At 37.7% G+C, this 18921-nt stretch overlaps 4 protein-coding genes across 12 annotated transcripts; 3 read left to right on the top strand and 1 right to left on the bottom strand.

Annotated features, from left to right (window-relative positions):
• The first annotated feature begins 213 nt into the window (after positions 1-213).
• Positions 214-9922, top strand: pde6ga (phosphodiesterase 6G, cGMP-specific, rod, gamma, paralog a). 6 transcript variants are annotated; one of them, XR_013786729.1, is made up of 5 exons: positions 215-541; positions 1553-1697; positions 1822-1862; positions 2248-2428; positions 8443-9922. XR_013786729.1 is itself a non-coding variant. In XM_079457565.1 (5 exons), exons 1-4 carry the CDS (start codon positions 484-486, stop codon positions 2322-2324), a joined length of 321 nt encoding a protein of 106 aa, XP_079313691.1. In that variant the 5' UTR covers positions 215-483; the 3' UTR covers position 2325; positions 8443-9903. The 6 variants fall into 6 exon arrangements, 4 of the variants coding, with proteins under 4 accessions (XP_079313689.1, XP_079313691.1, XP_079313690.1 ...); XM_079457565.1 differs by having other exon boundaries at positions 2248-2325; positions 8443-9903; XR_013786730.1 differs by having other exon boundaries at positions 508-541; positions 1538-1697; positions 8443-9921.
• Positions 3557-6911, bottom strand: tspan10 (tetraspanin 10). The gene is made up of 3 exons (XM_079457557.1): positions 6764-6911; positions 4930-5549; positions 3557-4542 (listed from the first exon to the last, which is right to left on the bottom strand). Exons 1-3 carry the CDS (start codon positions 6848-6850, stop codon positions 4221-4223), a joined length of 1029 nt encoding a protein of 342 aa, XP_079313683.1. The 5' UTR covers positions 6851-6911; the 3' UTR covers positions 3557-4220.
• On the top strand, positions 8579-15716 carry LOC306894779 (uncharacterized protein). 2 transcript variants are annotated; one of them, XM_079457562.1, is made up of 4 exons: positions 8579-8725; positions 12207-12306; positions 13685-13811; positions 14510-15716. In XM_079457562.1, the coding sequence occupies exons 2-4, from the start codon at positions 12207-12209 to the stop codon at positions 14781-14783; spliced, it is 501 nt and encodes a 166-aa protein (XP_079313688.1). In that variant the 5' UTR covers positions 8579-8725; the 3' UTR covers positions 14784-15716. The 2 variants fall into 2 exon arrangements, with proteins under 2 accessions (XP_079313688.1, XP_079313687.1); XM_079457561.1 differs by lacking the exon at positions 8579-8725 and adding an exon at positions 11757-11898.
• A 100-nt stretch (positions 15717-15816) lies between these two features.
• On the top strand, positions 15817-18745 carry antkmt (adenine nucleotide translocase lysine methyltransferase). 3 transcript variants are annotated; one of them, XM_079457560.1, is made up of 6 exons: positions 15817-15840; positions 16873-17036; positions 17111-17215; positions 17304-17444; positions 17547-17597; positions 17788-18740. In XM_079457560.1, exons 2-6 carry the CDS (start codon positions 16875-16877, stop codon positions 17983-17985), a joined length of 657 nt encoding a protein of 218 aa, XP_079313686.1. In that variant the 5' UTR covers positions 15817-15840; positions 16873-16874; the 3' UTR covers positions 17986-18740. The 3 variants fall into 3 exon arrangements, with proteins under 3 accessions (XP_079313686.1, XP_079313684.1, XP_079313685.1); XM_079457558.1 differs by having other exon boundaries at positions 15831-15890; positions 17788-18745; XM_079457559.1 differs by having other exon boundaries at positions 15840-15884.
• Positions 18746-18921: the final 176 nt, after the last annotated feature.

The following is an 18921-nucleotide window of genomic DNA, read 5'->3' as shown; positions in this document are numbered from 1 at the left end:
ACAGCATGAGTAAGGTATGAATAATAAAACTCAGAATCCTTTCACCGGTTTTGACATTTAAGAGAGTCGATTGTGAGATACGAGTGTGTAAATGAAGTTATTTGATGATTGTGTATAGATGTGAAACGGAGAAGCACGTTAATCTGCTCTCTGAATGAACTGAAGCACGTTAATCTGCTCTCTGAATGAACAGATATGTTCAGATAATCTCGCAGAACGCTGATGTGACTGAACTGAGAGCTCACGGCACACATGGCACGTCTGGATGTGCTATCGCAAAAATAAAGAAATAGTAATAAGAGACATCAGCATTTGGGATTTAAAATGTAATGTAAACTTGTAAGTAAGGTTAGTGTGAACTACAGTAAAGTTGCAGATGGACCGTGTGTTCCCTTTTATGGCTTGATGACAGCATTGGAAAGAGGACGGGCAGTGATGGGCAGCTTTAATCCCTCTTATGATGCTCAGAATATATAAGAGCAGATGTGTGTGTGTGTTAATAGAGTCCTGGCCTGCTTCAACACACATATCAGACACACAGGTGAGTTAACATGCTCTCAACATCTAAGCGGTTGCATAGATCCATTTTATGGTCGATATATATGAATGTCTTCGTATTTCATTACACAATATAAAACCACGCAAGTGCGCTATTTGAGAAAGATTGCACAACCTTTTTAAGGAAAACGTTTTGTTATGAAATGATCAATTGTTTACATTTGTTAAAAAATGCGTTTCATTTTGGATGTCGGGTTTTAGAGGCATGTTTATAATGAATGTGATACACGTGTATGAATTGACCCCATACGGTACATGTTGCTAAAATCGACCACAGGATGAAAATGTCTAAGATGTTTTGAAGTTTTGTGACTTTTCTAAATATATTTTTGGGGTCACTGTTTAACAAAAGCCTGGATGTTAACGGTGCATGTAATGATAGAAGGATAAGTTTAATGTCTATTGCAAATTCTGCTTGTCGCGCATTGACCTTCATGTAATGAGATTATTTCAATGGATTGAACAGCAGATCGGAGGAGGACTAGATCACCGTAAGGGGATTAAAGCAACATCGCTGCAAAGCCTAGACTCCGAATGCTCAGGAATTATTATTATACCGAAGGAAAAGACAATTCTGTCAGCGTTTACTCACTCTCATGTTGTTACAAATCTGTATAAATGTATTTGTTTTGCTGAACACAGGAAGATATTCGGAAGAATGTCAGTAACCAAGCAGATCTCATCCCCCATTGACTCCCATGGTAGGGAAGCTAAATACTATGGGAGTCAATGGGGGATGAGATCTGTTTGGTTACTGACATTCTTACAAATATCTTCCTTTGTGTACAAATAAATGTATACAGGATTGGAACAACATGAGAGTGAGTAAATGATGACAGGATTTTAGGATTTTGGGGTGAAATTTGTATGTGTTTGTGGAAGTTTCAATTCCAAAAGCGTATCATTATAAATCATAATATTTCAAGTAAGTAATTGTTTTCATTTTTTGTTTGTTTGTGTCATTGTTCTAATGCATTAGTCTCAACCATCATAGATATGGAGGTCTCCAAACCCAAAGCAAGCAGCAAGGTTGCCACACGGCCCACAGGGCCCGGCAGTCCCCAAAAGGGTCCGCCCAAATTCAAACAAAGATCGACCCGCCAGTTCAAGAGCAAACCCCCAAAGAAGGGTGTTATCGGGTAAATGACTTTTTTATTACCATTCAATTCATTCACACGTTGTATTTGTGCTCGGACAGGCCATTGGCATCATATATCTTCATCTGTTGCATCATAACAGTCCCTATTTTATTGCTTTTCTCAGATTTGGTGAAGATATTCCTGGAATGGAGGGTTTGGGAACTGGTATGTACTATTAAGATAATACTACATTGAGTTCATGCTTCAAAACTCTGGATTTCTGTTTGAAGAATCAGATTTATAAACGCTGTATATAAAATGGATAGAATAAACCATTGAATTCACTTATAATGGTTGTTGTTATGCAACCATGTGTTAAAACAATCCAGTTTATAACGCAACGGCTTGTTCTGCTAACCATATTTTACCCGATCAACGGTAGAAAGCAATCCAGCCTTTTTTTAGAGAGAAGTTAATGCGAACGTCGTAAAAGGTCAGAACATGCCAAATTGAGAAATTATTTGAAAAATAAATATTTGTAAAGACATACGAAGCCTTTGTCCGATTCCTCACTGAGACATTGAGAGTTTTGTTGTTTTTTCTGTAACAGACTTCAACGTGATCTGTCCTTGGGAGGCTTACAGTCACCTGGAGTTACATGAGCTGGCCCAGTATGGCATCATATGAGGTCACTTCCTGTTCCACATCACCAATCATCCGCATCCAATGAATGATCACATTAATCCACATGTCAATTTTGGTCTTTTGAACGATTCATGACGAGCTATAATGTAAGCAATTTTAATAGTTTGTTAACCGGTCGTATTTGGTAAATAATTGACTTAATATTTGTTCAGACCATGTACAAAGGGACGGTTTCCCAGACTCTTAAACCAGAACTAGGCCTCAGTTAAATCAGCATATTTAAGTCGATTTTTTAAAAACATGGTTTACGAAAAAAACATTGCATCTAGATATAAGACAATCGCACAAAAATATTTTAAGATATATCACCGCAAGGTTTTTGGAATAATACACCTCTTACTTCTAAAGTAGTTTGGGATTAGGCCCTGTCCTGGAAAAGAGTTGTATATATTCTGTCTCTTAGGCTAATGTCACATGACTGTTTTTTTACTGAACATCTTAAGCAATACTATTGCAAACAAACACTGTTTATTATTACTATGTCAGTATGCAAAACGCAAAGACAGTTTCACAAAAATCTTTTTTGATGTTTGATTTATTTTGGTAACGTTGTGTCTTCTGTAAATACATTTGTTTGCTGTGGGGACTCTGAGTCTGCGTGCGGAGCTGCTCTCTGTGAGAGTTCGGCCCGGTTTATTGGCCTTCTGTGCACGAGACCTGATATATATCCATTCCCAAAAGCACGGAAAGTGTTGAATGTTAAATAAAGTCGAACTTTTTAATACATTTCTGCTGTATGTCTGCATGGCTCAACCTATAGTGAAGTGCTTTAGATGCATGTTTTTTTTTTGTTATATTGTGTGTCTGCGATGGAATGATACTTGTTCGCCCAAAAATGAACATTTCTTTGATCGTTTTTTCATGTTCGTGTCATTTCAAACCTGAGTTTCTTTCTTCTGCAGAACAAAAAATAAAAGATGTTGAAGAACGTTGATAATCAAACATCACAGAACCCCATTGACTTCCATAAACACAAAACCACTGAGACATTTCTCAAAATATCTTCTTTTGTGTTCCACAGAAGATAAAATCCTATATTGGTTTTGAATGACATGAGGGCGAATAAATGATGACGTCATTGTTGTTTTTGGGTGATCTATCCCTTTACGTGTGCAAATATTTAGTGTGAACCCTGCATGAATGCATGAATCTTTACATCGGCATTTACACTTTTATCAGAATTGACAAATGAGAGGATTCAACATTTTGTCTTTGACCTTAAACCAACACTTTAAAAAAATACACGGTTTAAAATACAGATTTTTCTGTTATTGTTTTACAGATTTCTAATGTATCTTTGAAATACGGTAGAAAAACTTAAAATGACATAAAATACCAAAAATTATAAGAAAAACAGGAAAACATGTAATTTTACAGGAGAAAATGTTATTTTACAGTTTATTTCTTGCGCCCAGCTGCCAGAAAATGTCCGGTATTTACAAGATTTAATTGTTTAAAGTTTATTTTGAAATACAGTCAAAAACTGTAAAATTACAGGAAAATACAGCACATTTACAAGAAAAATAGGGAATGCAATTTATTACATATCCTTATATCTTGTAATTTTACAGGAAAATATATACTTTTATGGTATATTTCAGTCGCTCCAGCTGACAAAAATATCCGTTTTTATTTATGGATTTTTTCACTGAACTTCAACTAAGAATAGATATTTCCTGTATTTACAACCAACAAAAACAAGCAGAAACCTTGCTATAACACATGCTATTTGACCACGCTATAATAACATTGCTAGACTGGGCAGTTTATCATCAGTTCAGCATCTCCAGATGTCAAACGCCATGATTTCATAAACTCCAAGCTGGTTCGGAATAACCCTGGCACAACATTGTGTTATTGAAAACACTTTAACTGCAGTTACCATGAATTCATGTAATGCCGTTCTCTGTTCCACTGGATTGTCTGCAGCAGACGTTCTGTTATAAACAGAGTTATTATTTGCACTCCCAGGAGAACAACGGCTACCGTGCCGATCGCTCCAGTGTGTTGCTCTATCCAGCGGGACATGCTGCCCAAACAGCCGCCCAGGAAGATTACGCTCTGCGCTGAGAACTCATCCAGCCGCTGGGCACCGACTCCACACTGAGAGTTCCACACCGTCCCGTTCTCCAGGGGATCCACACAACAGGAGGGGGGCACGCTGCAGGCCTGGACTCCCGGAGCCGAACAGTTAAAGTACCTGTGCCAAAGACAGAGATGATGGTCAAGTCAAATTTAATGTGTTTGATTATTAAATTAATGGTTAATATCTAAATGGCTGTTTAGATATAGGAGATACGCTTCACCTTCAAAATTCAATAAATTAAGTTTCTGAAAAAACAAACACGGGATTAAATGACATACGCTGGAAAGGATAATAAAAGAAACAAATTCGAGAAGAAATAAGATTAAGAAAAACATGAAAGACAAAATGATGAGCTCAGAGAAAGTTTCTCTGTTACAAATTAAGTTATATAATCTGTGTAATTAACGCAAACATTGGACTACCGTAGCCTTGGAAACTCATAAAATGAGTAATGATGTCAACCCCTCTCCCGATTTCCACTTATTTCGCTTGGGCACTCACACATTCATTTCCCAGTCTCTGTACGTGTCTGCCCCGCAGCACTGTAGGCCCGTCTGGATCTCATCAGTGATGAACCTCAGGTCCAGGTCGTCCTGGTACCGTGCCATAGCGGTCAGCATCCCCGAGCGCAGGTAATCCATGATCTGACCCTGCAGGCTATACGCTACGATCACGGCCAGCACCTGCACCGCCACCAAGAGCAGCAGAGCCCCCGAGAAGGTACGAAGGAGACAGCGGTTTTCCCGTAGAGCCCCTACGCATCCTGTAAGGCTCAGTAGGGTTAGGACGAAACCGAGGAGTGAGAAGAGAAGCATGGGGTCTGTCCCAATTCCACCGATCTTCTCTTGAGCAAAAGATTCTTTATGGACCAGACCCCAGAGTCCCACTACGAGGGTCACTATACCCAGGACGGTGAAGAGAAGGTTGCTGGTGACGAGAAGGTACTTTAGAATGTAGTCGCTCCAGCTGGATGGACCGGGTGGTCCTGAACTGGTACCAGTCCATGACACAGCTCTGGTTAGACCCTGATGGTTAGATGAACTCGAGCTGCTTTGACTTCCTACACTGTCATCAGTTGTCACATAAGAGACGTGTGCAGACTTCTCTGGTTCTATATCTCCCTTGTGAAAAATACAAAGATGGGAATGGATAATATAGTTATTTTTAGGGAAGTTGCAGAAAACGTTTTATCTGGTTATTGAACAGCATACGCACGTCGCTGTTCAGACACTGCAAGGGGGGGGGGGGTTGTTCGCGTATATACGGTGCGTTAACACTTTGCAAACATAGTCAGAAAGCTTAATAACTTGCCAACATCTTAAATAAAGATATTACAAGGTCCTGCGTTACGTGGCGGTTTTCAATCGGCATCAATCTGCATTTAAAATTTTATAAAACAACGTTTACTTTGAAATAATGCCAAGACAACACATATTTCTGTTGCGTTGTTCGTCGATTCCGCTCAACACAACAACGTAGAGTATGATTCACAACAAATGACTCCTTTAATGAATCAATTTGATGAAACCTTCAACTGAAAATTGATTCAACTAATTGAATCAATGAATTAAAGGGGTCATATGGCTTGAATACGTGTTGATCTGTGTCTTTGGTGTATTATAAGTTGTTCGTGCATGTATTAGACACGTAAAATTGTATCGGAACGAAAGATGCATTCTATCTAAAAGCGAATGGTCACCAAAACCTACCTGAAACGCCTCGTGTAACCAAACCCCCTCAAATCTACGTCAGTTCATGGTATGACTTGACTAAGACCGCCCAAATGTAAACGCAAGCAAGGTGGGCGTTCCTGTCGGTATAAGTGCTTCGAACCTGATGTTCCAAATATGGTAAGAGACGTTACATTTCTGTCACACACTTGCAGTATTCGACCAATCACAACGCACTGGTTAACTGACCAATCGTAGCACACCTCACTTTTCAGAGAAACAATTTCAATTTTCGTTTAAGCCGTGCCATATGACCCCTTTAACATCTGAATGACCCGTTGCTGTACAAAACTTTACAAAACACTCATACATGCGGCTACAACACTTACTATAATTAAACCGTGGTTAATTCTCCACAAGGTAATGATGAAGAAATTGCATAATTTAAATATTACTACTTTACCAAAAATATTTCAGTAAGCCTTATAAATGTGTCCACACTGAATTCAGTTTCTTTCAACGCATCTTTTACATCACCTTCGGTGTATATTTTCTAAAACGACGGCAGAAAAACGAATCAAATGATCCACGTTGTAGTCAAGCGCGCTTTCGGGTGCCTACGTTACAGAAATGCAGATAAATAAACCTACAAAACAATATCTGACCTTTGGAATGAGAGGTCTGTTTTCTCCTCTTTCCGAGCTGTTTCTTCGCTCCCAGAAAAAGAGAAATCTCCTGAAAGATGGCCCCATGCCTCCCAAATACTGAGAGAAGACTCCTTACATCCTCCAGAGTTCTCAGGGAGGTGTAATGGTCAGATGGGGAAGGGATTGATGCTGAGTGGGAGTGGGCCATCACGGCATTCCAGCATCATGTGAGAGTCACAATACTGAGGATTACAGGGTCAGGGTTTAAACCGCTGGCCCGAAGGCTAAATCACACAGCGTGCAGTACTGCTCACATGTTGCTGACATGGTTCGCTGTGTAACTCTGATGTGTGGCAATATTTCGAAATGAATCCTATTATTTTGAAAGAGCACTTTTAAAAAATATAATTTTATTATGAAAGAAATCCTGCATTTGCAGTGGTAGTTTGTGAAAGTGGACATTGTGAAATATTGTAAACAAATGTTGTATTTTCATGGATTTATTTATTAAAATGATCATTCGGTTATTTCATTTTGAGAACTTTGACCCCCCCATACCATGGTGACCCCCCTTTTTGACCCCCCATAACCAAGTCTAAATCTAAATTTAGTCTTAACTTTAGTTGTATTCTTTGTAACTCGACAGAAGCTGGCATGAATAATGTCATGATAGTTTTATTGACTGAGTGATGTAAGGGTAGTTAGTACATATGTACTGGAACAAAACTGGCGGTAAAGTTAGTGTGTGTTGCATCAATAAAGCAAGACTTTCCATCTCCGATGCTCCGATGTGGGAAGTTCTGAGTCAACCACAGCTTCAACGGTTCATTTTGTGAGAGGTATTTTAGGCATGAGAGGAGCAGATTCTTTCCTTTCACAACTACCCGACTAAAATATTCTGAAATGTCTAAATGAAGTTGGACAAATCTCTTACCCTGAGTGTTAAACCCGTAACATATTGTCAACAGCATGGCATGATGATAAAAACATGCTATGGTATGTGTGTTGGGATGCCCCTTTAGAGCATCATGGCGGTGACTTTTGGACCCCTCATCATTTGTCTTAAAATGGAATTCTATTGCAAGTCAGCTGATAGATCAAAATGCCTAATGAGGTTGGAGGAAACATCATAAATATTATTTAAAAAATGAACCGCATATTTGCCTTTTTGCTTCTAAGTACAAATGGATACTCGCTCAGAGAGAATAACTGTTATTACTATGTTTTTGTGGAAATCTTTCGTTTTTTCCACTTATATCTTGATAGATGAGATCCACCTGTTAAATCTGGCAAAGTGGAGTAAATTGTGTGCCAGAACCGCGATTCTGCGATACAGCTCTACTGATGCTTTCATGTTCATTTTCAGGTCAATTCCATTTATTTATAGTGCCCTTATTTACAATTTGTATTGTTGCAAGGAAGCTTTACATGCATTACAAATGTATCGCAATAAATAAACATAATAATAAAAATAAACAATTGCAGTATTTGCAGTATATGTCATTTTCTAAATTATTATTGTCATTTGCACAGAAACCTCACCCCTACTTCTATGGTTGGAATGGCAATATTTCATCATTCAACATTGCAACTGCATGTAACAACCAGATTGGCACAAGTGACGATTAGAAAAATGGGAAAGCAAAGCTATCGTGCCAGGTCTTTTTTGTCCCAACGTGATGTCATTCTTTCCACAGGTCCACGCTGGCCGGGCCTGCACTTTGGATCAGATCTGATGCCTGAAGCTACTCGAATAATCAAAGAACCGATGCTTCAGGATCCGGATCTGGGAAAAAGGTCAAATATAACCCCTGGCATTGTTTGTTTTACTGTAATCCTTCTGGTTACTTGCCCAGTGTTCTGCACTTGCTGGACATTTGACATGAAACGGAATAACAGTTTCTCTCTTAAAGATTTTGTGTTGCTTCTGAAAACTGCAGACAGGCTTAGAAGAATCTATATAATGGAATAAACATACAGGTAAATGTTTCCCTTCCTTACTAATCCCGTATTCCTCGAGGGCTTTGCTGTCGGACGTATTGACTTGTGTCTGACGTCTCTGGACATTACTGCTGTTCTTAGCCAGACAGGTTGAGACCTCTGGGAGGGATTTATAACGTATGCAAGGCTTCGTGAGGAATGTCGTGAATGTCAGGAAAACATGTTTACATCACACTTAAATCAAATGAAGATATGTATATTAAAAATGACATCAAGAAATAAATATATGATATAATAAATGATGGAGAATTAATTTAACAAAAATAATACATCACACATGACATAACTGTCATAAATAAAATGTGTTGTATTTATTTATCCTTCTATTTAATGTATTTATTTGTTTCTTTTTATTTACATTTAATGTAAATAATGTAATAAGTTTAAATCTAATGATTATTTATTTGCTTCACATGACAATTTGCGGTCATGGAAATGAGAACTGGTGGAGAGAGAGGTTGTGTTTAACACTCGTGAAATGTCATGATGCAAAATAAATCCTCTATATAAATATAATGTGTTTATTTTGAGGGTGGAATGTGACGTTTTTTTGGCGGGTGATATTCAGTGTCTGGCCTTAGCTTCCTTTCATAGACATAAGCATAAAATTGCTCTTATGGTTTATACTTTCTCTCTTCAACTGAAACCATTCATCTGTAATCCAAACTTCGCATTTCGTAAACATATTGTTTTTTATTTCCCGTTGATGCTGGAGCTCTGTGTTTCTGAGATCAGCTGGCTGTTTTCCAAAACTCAAACCCTCTGAAAGTCTCTCAATCTCTCTTGCTGCCTGATTCTGATTGTTTTAACAGTTTCTGTTTGTTTATTGAAGAACGCTTCTCCACTTTCTAGATTTCTAAAAAAATGACCCTGGGTTTATGAGCTTCTTTGCTTTCGTTTCACCTTGAGTCATGTTTATTTGAGAAATGCAGAAAGTCTTATTGCGTTTAATGGACTTTTTTCTAGGTTTCAAAGCGAAATGTTTTTGTTTTATTTTACTGATGCTGTAAAGAGATTGCTTCTATAAGAACCTCTTTCATTGCTACAGCTGTAAGGCTTTTAAATTTGTGAGACAGAACGTTGTATTTGTCTGTTTTTGTATGTTTATAAACTCTATGCTGCATAAAAAATCGCCCTATAATAAACTTTGAACCTTGAAAAGGACAAAGAAAGGTTTCAATGGATTTGTGTTTGTTTTTATCCTTTTTAGACAATATAATAGCATAACGGATGTTATTTTTGGCGTTTCATTAAAGATTATTGTGACTCATCCTACTTATTTATCTTTCAGACAAAACATTTGTGCATGACTTGTCCCTTCTGGTTTCCATCTGATGGACAATGAAACGAACATCTAGACCATAAATATAATATAACTGTTCGTAAGCCAACTCGTAGTGTTTTATTTTACAAGCCTAAAGTTACAAAACATCACACCTTGGGAAAACTACAAAGTTAAAACACCTCAAGGTCCTTGGAGATGTAATAAAACCGTAGATGCAGTCATATATTTGATTGGTTCTTGGTACATGCTGTGCTTTTGTGTTTTGTGTTTTAGTATGTGGCCTCTTTTTTCTGTTGCGCTGTTTGCGTTTTTTACTGTAATAGAAAGAAGCTAAGCCAAGCTGTGGAGTTACGTAATGCTTACATGACTTTGGGGAATTGTCTTGGCCGGTCATCTCTGCTGTGTTTCAGAACATGCAGTTTATGTAATGAAAGATTAAAAGTTAAATCAAAAACATTCACAATAGCCCATGAAATACAGTCTAGAGATCCATCATCTATTTTAGCTTCTTGACTAAAACGCTTAAGTTGGATCACACCATCGCTCTAACAATAAGGTCAAGATTGTTTTGGGAGTGAACGTAGTCCCTTCAAATAAAAACCACAGGCGAATCAATTCTTATGTGGTTGTTTACTTCAATGCCAGATTTATTTTTAAATAAATGAACACTTTGTTTTGTGATTACAATATGACAACCACAACAACATTCTTTAGTTCTTTCTTTCATATGTTTATTAAGTTAATCCACATTTAGAAAAGCACATCTCTCTGATTTGAGGTTTCGAGTTATGTTCCTAAATTTTCCTCCCGTCAATATGAGATATCGGGATACAGGCCCAATGGTTGGATTCCCCTTTTTGTCAAAGTCTAAAACAATGCATCAATGCTTCAAATTGATATAAAAAGATGAAGTGCAGGGTCTTTCGCAGAAATCATAGCATGCTTCTCTCCAGACCGGATCCTGATTGTAATATTTCATCCTTCTCGTTTACAGATAGGTTTTCTTTAAAACGCTTCAGGTCTTGCCGTACCGTCTGTGTTAGATGCAGATGGTGAGCAGAGCATTACAGGGTGGAGCAGGAATGCTGAAACGCTTCTCGGCTGGAGCTTATCCCGGGCCTGGAAATGACGCGGCCGGAGTGAGAAGTGCTGGTTTTCTCTGCGACAGAAGTCTGGGGAGAGACGGAGGTCTTCGGCATGTCTTTAGTTAGTGTTTGGCGAGAACGGAGTGCTGTTAAAATTAAAAGTTATAGACGGAGGCAAATTGATCTTGTTAAAACACTGTAATATATTTGCACCAACCTGAAAGAGCTTTGGTAAATATACTCACAAACCCTGGATGTGTGAAATCTACTTGGTTTAAAGGGCTACTCGACCCAAAATGAAAATTCTCTCATCGTTTACTCACCGTCGAGTTGTACTAATCTGTATAAATGTCTTTGTTCTGATGAACACAGAGAGAGATATTTGGAAGAATGCCTATAACCCATTGACTCCCATTGTACAACTCGAAGGCGAGTAAACTATGAAAGAATTTTCATTTTAGATTTTTTTAAAGCATCACTTTAAAAGCAAAACTTAAAAACGTATTTGTCTTGTTTGTATTTCCTTCTAAATGTGCAAAAATTACTTTAAATTTTACTTCCTGCATTGGATAAATTGCGATATGTGATCTGTGATGTCATGAATCTGTGTTGTTGTCCGTGTATAACTGTCTATGATGAGGGGGTGGGAGCAGAATGAGGGAAGGCGTTTGGATCTGTATTTATAAGACAGTAACCAAAGTAACGTTCCTTCACTTAACTCAGAAAAAGGGAATATTTCACACAGCAGACCACAGAAGCAAACTCCCATCACAGGAACACAGGTATTTGCCTTGGAATACAACTCGAATGTTTTCTGACTCGAGCCAACACGTGACATGACTCCTTACCGAGATCTTGTAAGGAGAGTTTAGACGTTGCAGATGCCCTCGGTGTTTGAACCGTGTGCGCAACGCTTCTGTGTTAAACAGCTCATGATCTGTTTAGGAGAAACGTCAGGAGAATTCTCCATCAGGGTTCTTTAACCGACTCCAGCGTGTCTAGATAAATGTGTGAAGCATATGCCGCAGTTTATTATGTCTTATAAAACTCTTGTATATCTAACCTGTTGATTGTTGTTTTGTTGAGGAAGATGATGATGATGAAGGACATTTTAAACCTGCTGTCCCTGATCTGTATGTGCACCGCTCAGCAGAAATTGACCAAGGACACCTCCGAAGGGGACCAAAGAGGTAAAAACACTTCACACTCGTCCTTTCCATCAGAACATTAGGAACGCTCTTGAAAATAAAGGTTCTTCAAATGCTGCAACTTGTGTTTTGAAAAGAACGCACTTTATATAAGATTGATTTTTGGATACGTAAGGTTCTTGTGTTGCCTATTGTGGTTCTATAGTTGAAAAGATTTGGGCTGGTTCTTGTGATCTTTTATTGTATTCTGGGTTCTTAAAACACTCCACAAAAAGCTACTACAAACGCTTCTTCACAGTGATGCCACTTGTTAACATTTTGGTTCTCCAAGGTTCTTCTAAAGAATCTTTTCCCACTGCAAAAACATTTCGTGAAACAGAATGGTTCTGGGGATGTTAAAGGTTATTTTATGGATCCATTCAGCCAATATTGGTACTTGTATTGCATCATTATAAAGCATCTTTTTAAGAGTGAAGAACCATATGACATCAGTTTTGGTTCTTACCTGAACCTTCATGCATGTAAAGAAATCTTTGCTGATTTAGAAATGTCATGACATTGAATAAAAATGTGGACAACTTTGACAATCCATGACCTTGCACTGGATTCCCTTTTTTCATTGAATATTAAAGTCCCAGTGAAAAAAAATGACAATGCCTATTTGTCATTAAATATTGCAGCGTTTATTGTAAATAGTTGATCGATGTGGGTCAATCTCTTTTTAAAAATCGTGTGCCCTCATAATCTTGAGTTACATTTTGAAAAAGCACTTCCGTCCTGTAATGACCGTCCATCTTAATTGACATACAGTATGTTGGACAGGCTTGGGCGGAGCAACTGTTAACTCCTCCCCTTTAACTACCAGTCTGCTGCCAGTTCCATTTTTAAATGCAACAGCTGTTTAATACATCCAATGAAATTGCAGAGAAAGACAAAAGCCACGCCCACGATTTTCCTCGTTCATCATTCCATTTCACTTGGAAATGCGTCAGAGTGCGAAAGTAAAAACGATCACAACTTCCGGTTCACGGGGACTTTAAACTTAAATTTTATTGGCATCTAGCGGTGAGGTTGCACCCCTCTCTTTTAAAACACTACGGCAGCTGACACAAGACAATCATGTTGTCACACTTTCACTTCTTTGTTGAAGGTAATTAAGATTTAATCTGTGTAGGGCTACTATAGAAGCAACATGCATGGTAATTCCATGCAAGAGTACATGCGGTGTATGTTGGTAGAAATAGCTCATTATGTAAGGCCTTTATACACCGTAGTTATGTATATTGCTTATAGTTATGTACATTTCATTGGAATCGGATGGACCAAAAGTTACTAAACCTCAGAGTCAAAGCTTTTACGGTACAAATGATGAGCACGTAAATATATAAATGTATATATAAAGTGTGTTCGCTTGTTACAGACAAATCAAATGGCAAGAGTTGCTCAAACCTGACCCAAGTACTGGACAACTGGAAATATGCCATCATGTACCAGGTGAAGGATCTGCTGGTCAACGATCATGTATCTGTCTTACCCGAATACGTCAGGTGAGTCGTGTCATTGGTTTAGTTTTTGGGAGAAGGTGTGGGAGCAGTCTGAGTCCATCTGGCCCTGTCCGTCACTTTATGAGTACAAGGGAAAATCAGGATCAGATGGCAAATAAGGAAATGATAATTGATCCAAAAATGCTTTGAATCAAACGGATCGGTTAATCTGCACAATATGCAGCCTTCAGAATGACGGAAATTTGATCATACGCCTAAAATCTGTGTCGCAGCTTTACGGATTATTGACCACGACAAATGTGGTGTGCATCATTGCGGTCATATTTCTTTTAAAATAAATACTGATGCGGGTTCTAATTTCGGTTTATTACCTTACTCAGAATCAAATTTATTACCTAACCCAGAATGTGGCATTTAGTCGAAATTCAGCTCATCCAATCCAGACCCATCTTAAAATAACCCACACAGGACGACGGATTGACTTTAGTAAACAGCACTGTTGTTCTTGCTCATATTTAAATGTTAAATTCACCAAAAAATGCTTCCATCATCATTTATTTCCCCCCATGTCACTTTAAATGTGCAATGCAAAAGATGTTTGGAGAAATGTTTGGTTACAAACGTCTTCAAATGAGGTCTGTAAGAAAGAAAACCAATACAGATTTCAGATTCTACTTTAATAGTACATTTTAAAACCAACTCTACACACAAAACAATGACTGTTGTGTTTATATTTGAAGGATCCAGGGGCTCTCTGATGCGGTGGGAGATCTCTATAAGCAGTTTGACACCCTTAAGGAGAACCTGGGGAAGTTAAGCAGTAAGTTTGACAGCGTGGAAAGCTTTGTGGACGATCTCCAGGCGGGAAGATTTCCCAAGCCAAAGCTCTGGACGCCTCCGAGACTGCCTGTCAACAAAGTGCCGCATCACATACCCGTGAAAAACCCAACACAGGTCACAGGCAAAGCATTATGGGCTCAAAGACTGAGAGCCAGACGAGGCCCTGGTACTTAACAATTGACTTCATATAGAGACCTACAGCAATAATGATGCTTTTCTAATGATAACCTGCTTCGACCAGAGCCCATCAGGTATATTCGACCAATTCTCTTGACCATTGACTGTTGGGTACATATCGCATATGAAAGGACCAATGGGTTATTTGTATAGCTTGATGGAATTTATTATTCGTATTAGATATGAATGTATTCATTTTTGATTGACCGGAGATTGAGAAACAGAAACAATATCAGACAATAGTCTATTATTTAAGTGAATGTTCAGAATGAGGGATGTAATAGTGATAATTACAGTATGTGATCATATGTAGGATAAATATCATGTAACCTTAGCAATTATGTGAATGTAAATGCTATGTTTTCATTGCAACCTCACGTGAATGTGTGTATATATTTTAACATGTTTATTAAGGTCAAATATAAACACACCAATGTCTATAAAGTATAACATTAACATGACATGCATTGATTATTTTGTGGTTGAATCACATTTCTAACGTTCACTATTCTAAGCTATGTCTCATGGAAGGTGCTGTCATCTACTGGACCATTACTGTTAGACATCTGCTACGTTCATTTCTCATAACCGCTACAGAAAAGTAATTATATTACCTGTTATTTGCATCGACACGTATTTTAAAACCGAGAACAGTTGCTTTTCTTAAATTTTGCATTTGTAAGCGTTATAATAAATTAAATTGGGTAATAAATGTATGCATTTCTAAAACATATGAAAGTGTGATTTGTGCTAAATTAATCTCAAACTATTTTTAGATTTCTAGCTCTGACACTCTTTGTTTAGAAATTAAGAAGATAAAGAAATAAGAAATAAAGTTAATTTAATAATTATGGTAAACAACTGAACATTTTCACAATGACTGTAAAGTGTAGCTGTTCAGCATGTGACAAAATAATAAACTGAAACCACAACAGCTTGTATTTAGTTTAGTTTTATTTTCATTTTCACTGTCGCTCAACGCAGTGTTCTGGTTTTCTTCGAAGAAAGGTCGGACCTTTATTTTGAAATGCCACAGCAGGAGATGACGTAAAAGGTATGTGCCGTAGTTGCAGATATGTGCATGTCGCGTACAGTAAGGTAAAGGTTAGTCCAGCTGCTTCTGAATATTTGTGTTTTTATCTCATTTTACAAAGAATACATTTAGCACGTGAATGCGTCTGCTTTACAGATATACAATAAACTGATATTGTGACTCCTGAATTCTCCTGTGTTTTAAGAAACGTTTTATTCCCATAAGGCCACTGTGAATGTTTTTTCTGGTGATGACGTCATCGTGTTTCAAACATTTGTGCAAATAAAATCATTATGCTTGTATACAGTTATAAACATTACTGTACATCTGAGCAACCAGGGGAATTTAATACAATTTCAATACTTCATTTAATATGTTTTTTATATTCTAGTTATTTCTCCATTAAATAAAGTTTCCAGCAGCCATGTTATATTCAAGTGAACTGTTTTTCCTTGCCAACACATTTGTCTTTGACATAAGGACAGTATTGCTTCTCAGGTTGATTGACACTAGCAACAGACGCCTGCCACATCAAATCAGACACTTTCGTTTTAACCCTTTAGATCCTCATTTCTGTTTTACCATTTAAAGTCATAGGGTTAGGATTAAACTGAAATTAAACATTAAACTGCTCAAATGAAACTGAATCTGTACACATTAGACATGCTCTTTGATAACTTACAATGAGATAATACACTGCATCTGAAACACTGTCTATTACTTTGTAAATCAACAATAGGGGATGTGCATCACAGATGATAGAATATGATATAAGATCTTTAACATTGCACCCCATTTAGATATTAACATTGTTCTTCTTATAATCGTTCAGTAGACGTTCTCTAATCCAAAACGACAATTTGCAATAAACTGGCAGCTTTTAAACCACTTTATGTCTGAAGGTAGAACTACCAATCTTCGGCATCGACCTTTACCCACCAATGCACTTTTGATTGGACTGTCAACCCAAAATCCAGGCATATCATCAAATAAGATTATAAAGCAAGCTGTTACGAGGATATCTAATAAAATGAAGCTCTTTTACATTATTAGCAATGGAGGATGACATACAAGAAGAAGTTCTTTCACAGTTCAAAGAAAAGCGACTGGGTGGCTGGAAAATCTTGCAGCTGACGGCAGGTACGGGTTTGGCGATCTATGCCGTCTGGGCTGGAGTTTTAATGCCGGGCTTTCGCAGGGTCCCACTAAAATTACAGGTAAGATTTGAGAAGTGTGTGTATGCTGTATACATAATTTAATTCATGAATCAATAACTGATGTCTTGCTCTAGGTTCCCTATATGCCGGCTAGCAAATCTCAAGTATGTAACGTTATGACTCTGCTGAAGGGAAGATCTGGAGGCATCGCTGACCTGGGGTCAGGTGACGGCAGGATTGTAAGTGATTATCTTGAATTTTAGCCTTGTGCAATGAATTTTTTAGTTTCCGAACATATGAGTTTGTGTCTGTTTTAAATGTGTGCAGGTATTAGAGGCGTGTCGTCAGGGCTTCTCTCCAGCAGTGGGCTATGAGCTCAACCCCTGGCTTGTTCGCCTTTCCTGTTTTCATGCTTGGAGAGCTGGATATCATAGAAGTGTTTCATATCGCCGAGAAGACCTGTGGAAGGTAGTGTGAATGTCTACACTCTTCACAAAAAATATGATATTCTATACTCAAACGTATTATATATGCTATAATCGACCGGCTATAACGTGTTCGTCTTTCTAGGTCGATCTCTCAACCTATAGGAATATCACAGTATTTCTGGCCCCTAGTGTGGTGAGTACCACGGTGATTCTTGAATCACATTTAGTAAGAATAAGTGTAAATGCAATGATTTTGTTAGTTCTTACTTATATCTGTATACAATCTGTTAATTGTTATAATCCTGTATCTCATTAATGAGAAATGATTTTCATCTCACTTTCGATTATAAAGCCTCATTGATGTTTTACTGTGTTTTTCTCAGCTAAGCCTTTTACAAAAGAAATTACTGTCCGAGCTTCCTGAAGATGCCTTGATTGTAGCGGGACGTTTCCCGTTCCGCGAATGGACGGCGTGTAAGGTGGAGGGAGAGGGTGTGGACAGAGCCTGGGCCTATCACGTACGAGAACAGAGAGAGCGATGTCAATCAAAGAGTGGAAATCTGTCCAACCAAACCATGTAATTATTTTATAATCAGACTTCTTGTTATTTTAACTTCATTGTAGATTGTGTCATGTTTTTAATGAATTGTTGTTTGCATAAAATGTTTTTAAAGAAAATGTATCTTATAATATAACAAAAAAATGAGATATACATATACTCAAGAAAATGTATTTGCTCTCCTCGAAGTTACAGAACACTGAACTTGACAAAAACAAAGCTGATGTCTGTTTGGGTTCCTTAAAGTGTTCAAGCCTGTGGATAACTTCCTGTTTCTTACTGTGGCGGATATTGTGGGTGTATTTAAGGATCTTAAGTATTTAACTTTCACAGAAAAAAGTAAAAAACTATATTTATTGTGAATGTGAGTCATTTTTATTTTGCACGTTGAACGTTTTTAACCACTCAGCTTGCACTCTTACTCAACATGTACTTTACTTGATGGGTTGCAAAAGGCGAAACCGATGAGTTAACCACATAAAACAGCTTGATGAGAAACAGTCTCTTCCCATCTTCACAAATGATCTAGCTGCAAAAATCTACAACACAAGTACCAAAATGAGGCATGACATTATTGTTTCCATTGGCATCAATTTGTGAATTGAATCATGCATAATTCATATTTCCTTCACACTTTTTATAGTGCTCATCTGCAAAATATTTATTAGGCTAGAAGCTTAGTGCAATCTCTATAAAATAGATGTGCACATTTATTGTACAATTATTGTAAAGCAACACACCTTATAATTCTAATAATAAAATGAAAAATTTTATTGCATTGCATTTTGGTCATTTTTAAATGGTTATTAATCATGATTATAAAAAGCACTGGTGTCCTAAACACTAGCACAGTAGGCACATTTCAAAAGAGTTAATACCTGCATCCTCAATGAACACATACTGCAACCGAAATGTGTCTTGTTGCGGCTGGTCTCATCCGGCCCAAGATTAAGTTTTC

Source organism: Barbatula barbatula, assembly GCF_947034865.1.
Source record: "Barbatula barbatula genome assembly, chromosome: 5".
Classification (NCBI taxonomy): domain Eukaryota; kingdom Metazoa; phylum Chordata; class Actinopteri; order Cypriniformes; family Nemacheilidae; genus Barbatula; species Barbatula barbatula.
Note: the sequence above shows the minus strand (reverse complement) of the source record. Positions and strands in the feature narration are given on the sequence as shown.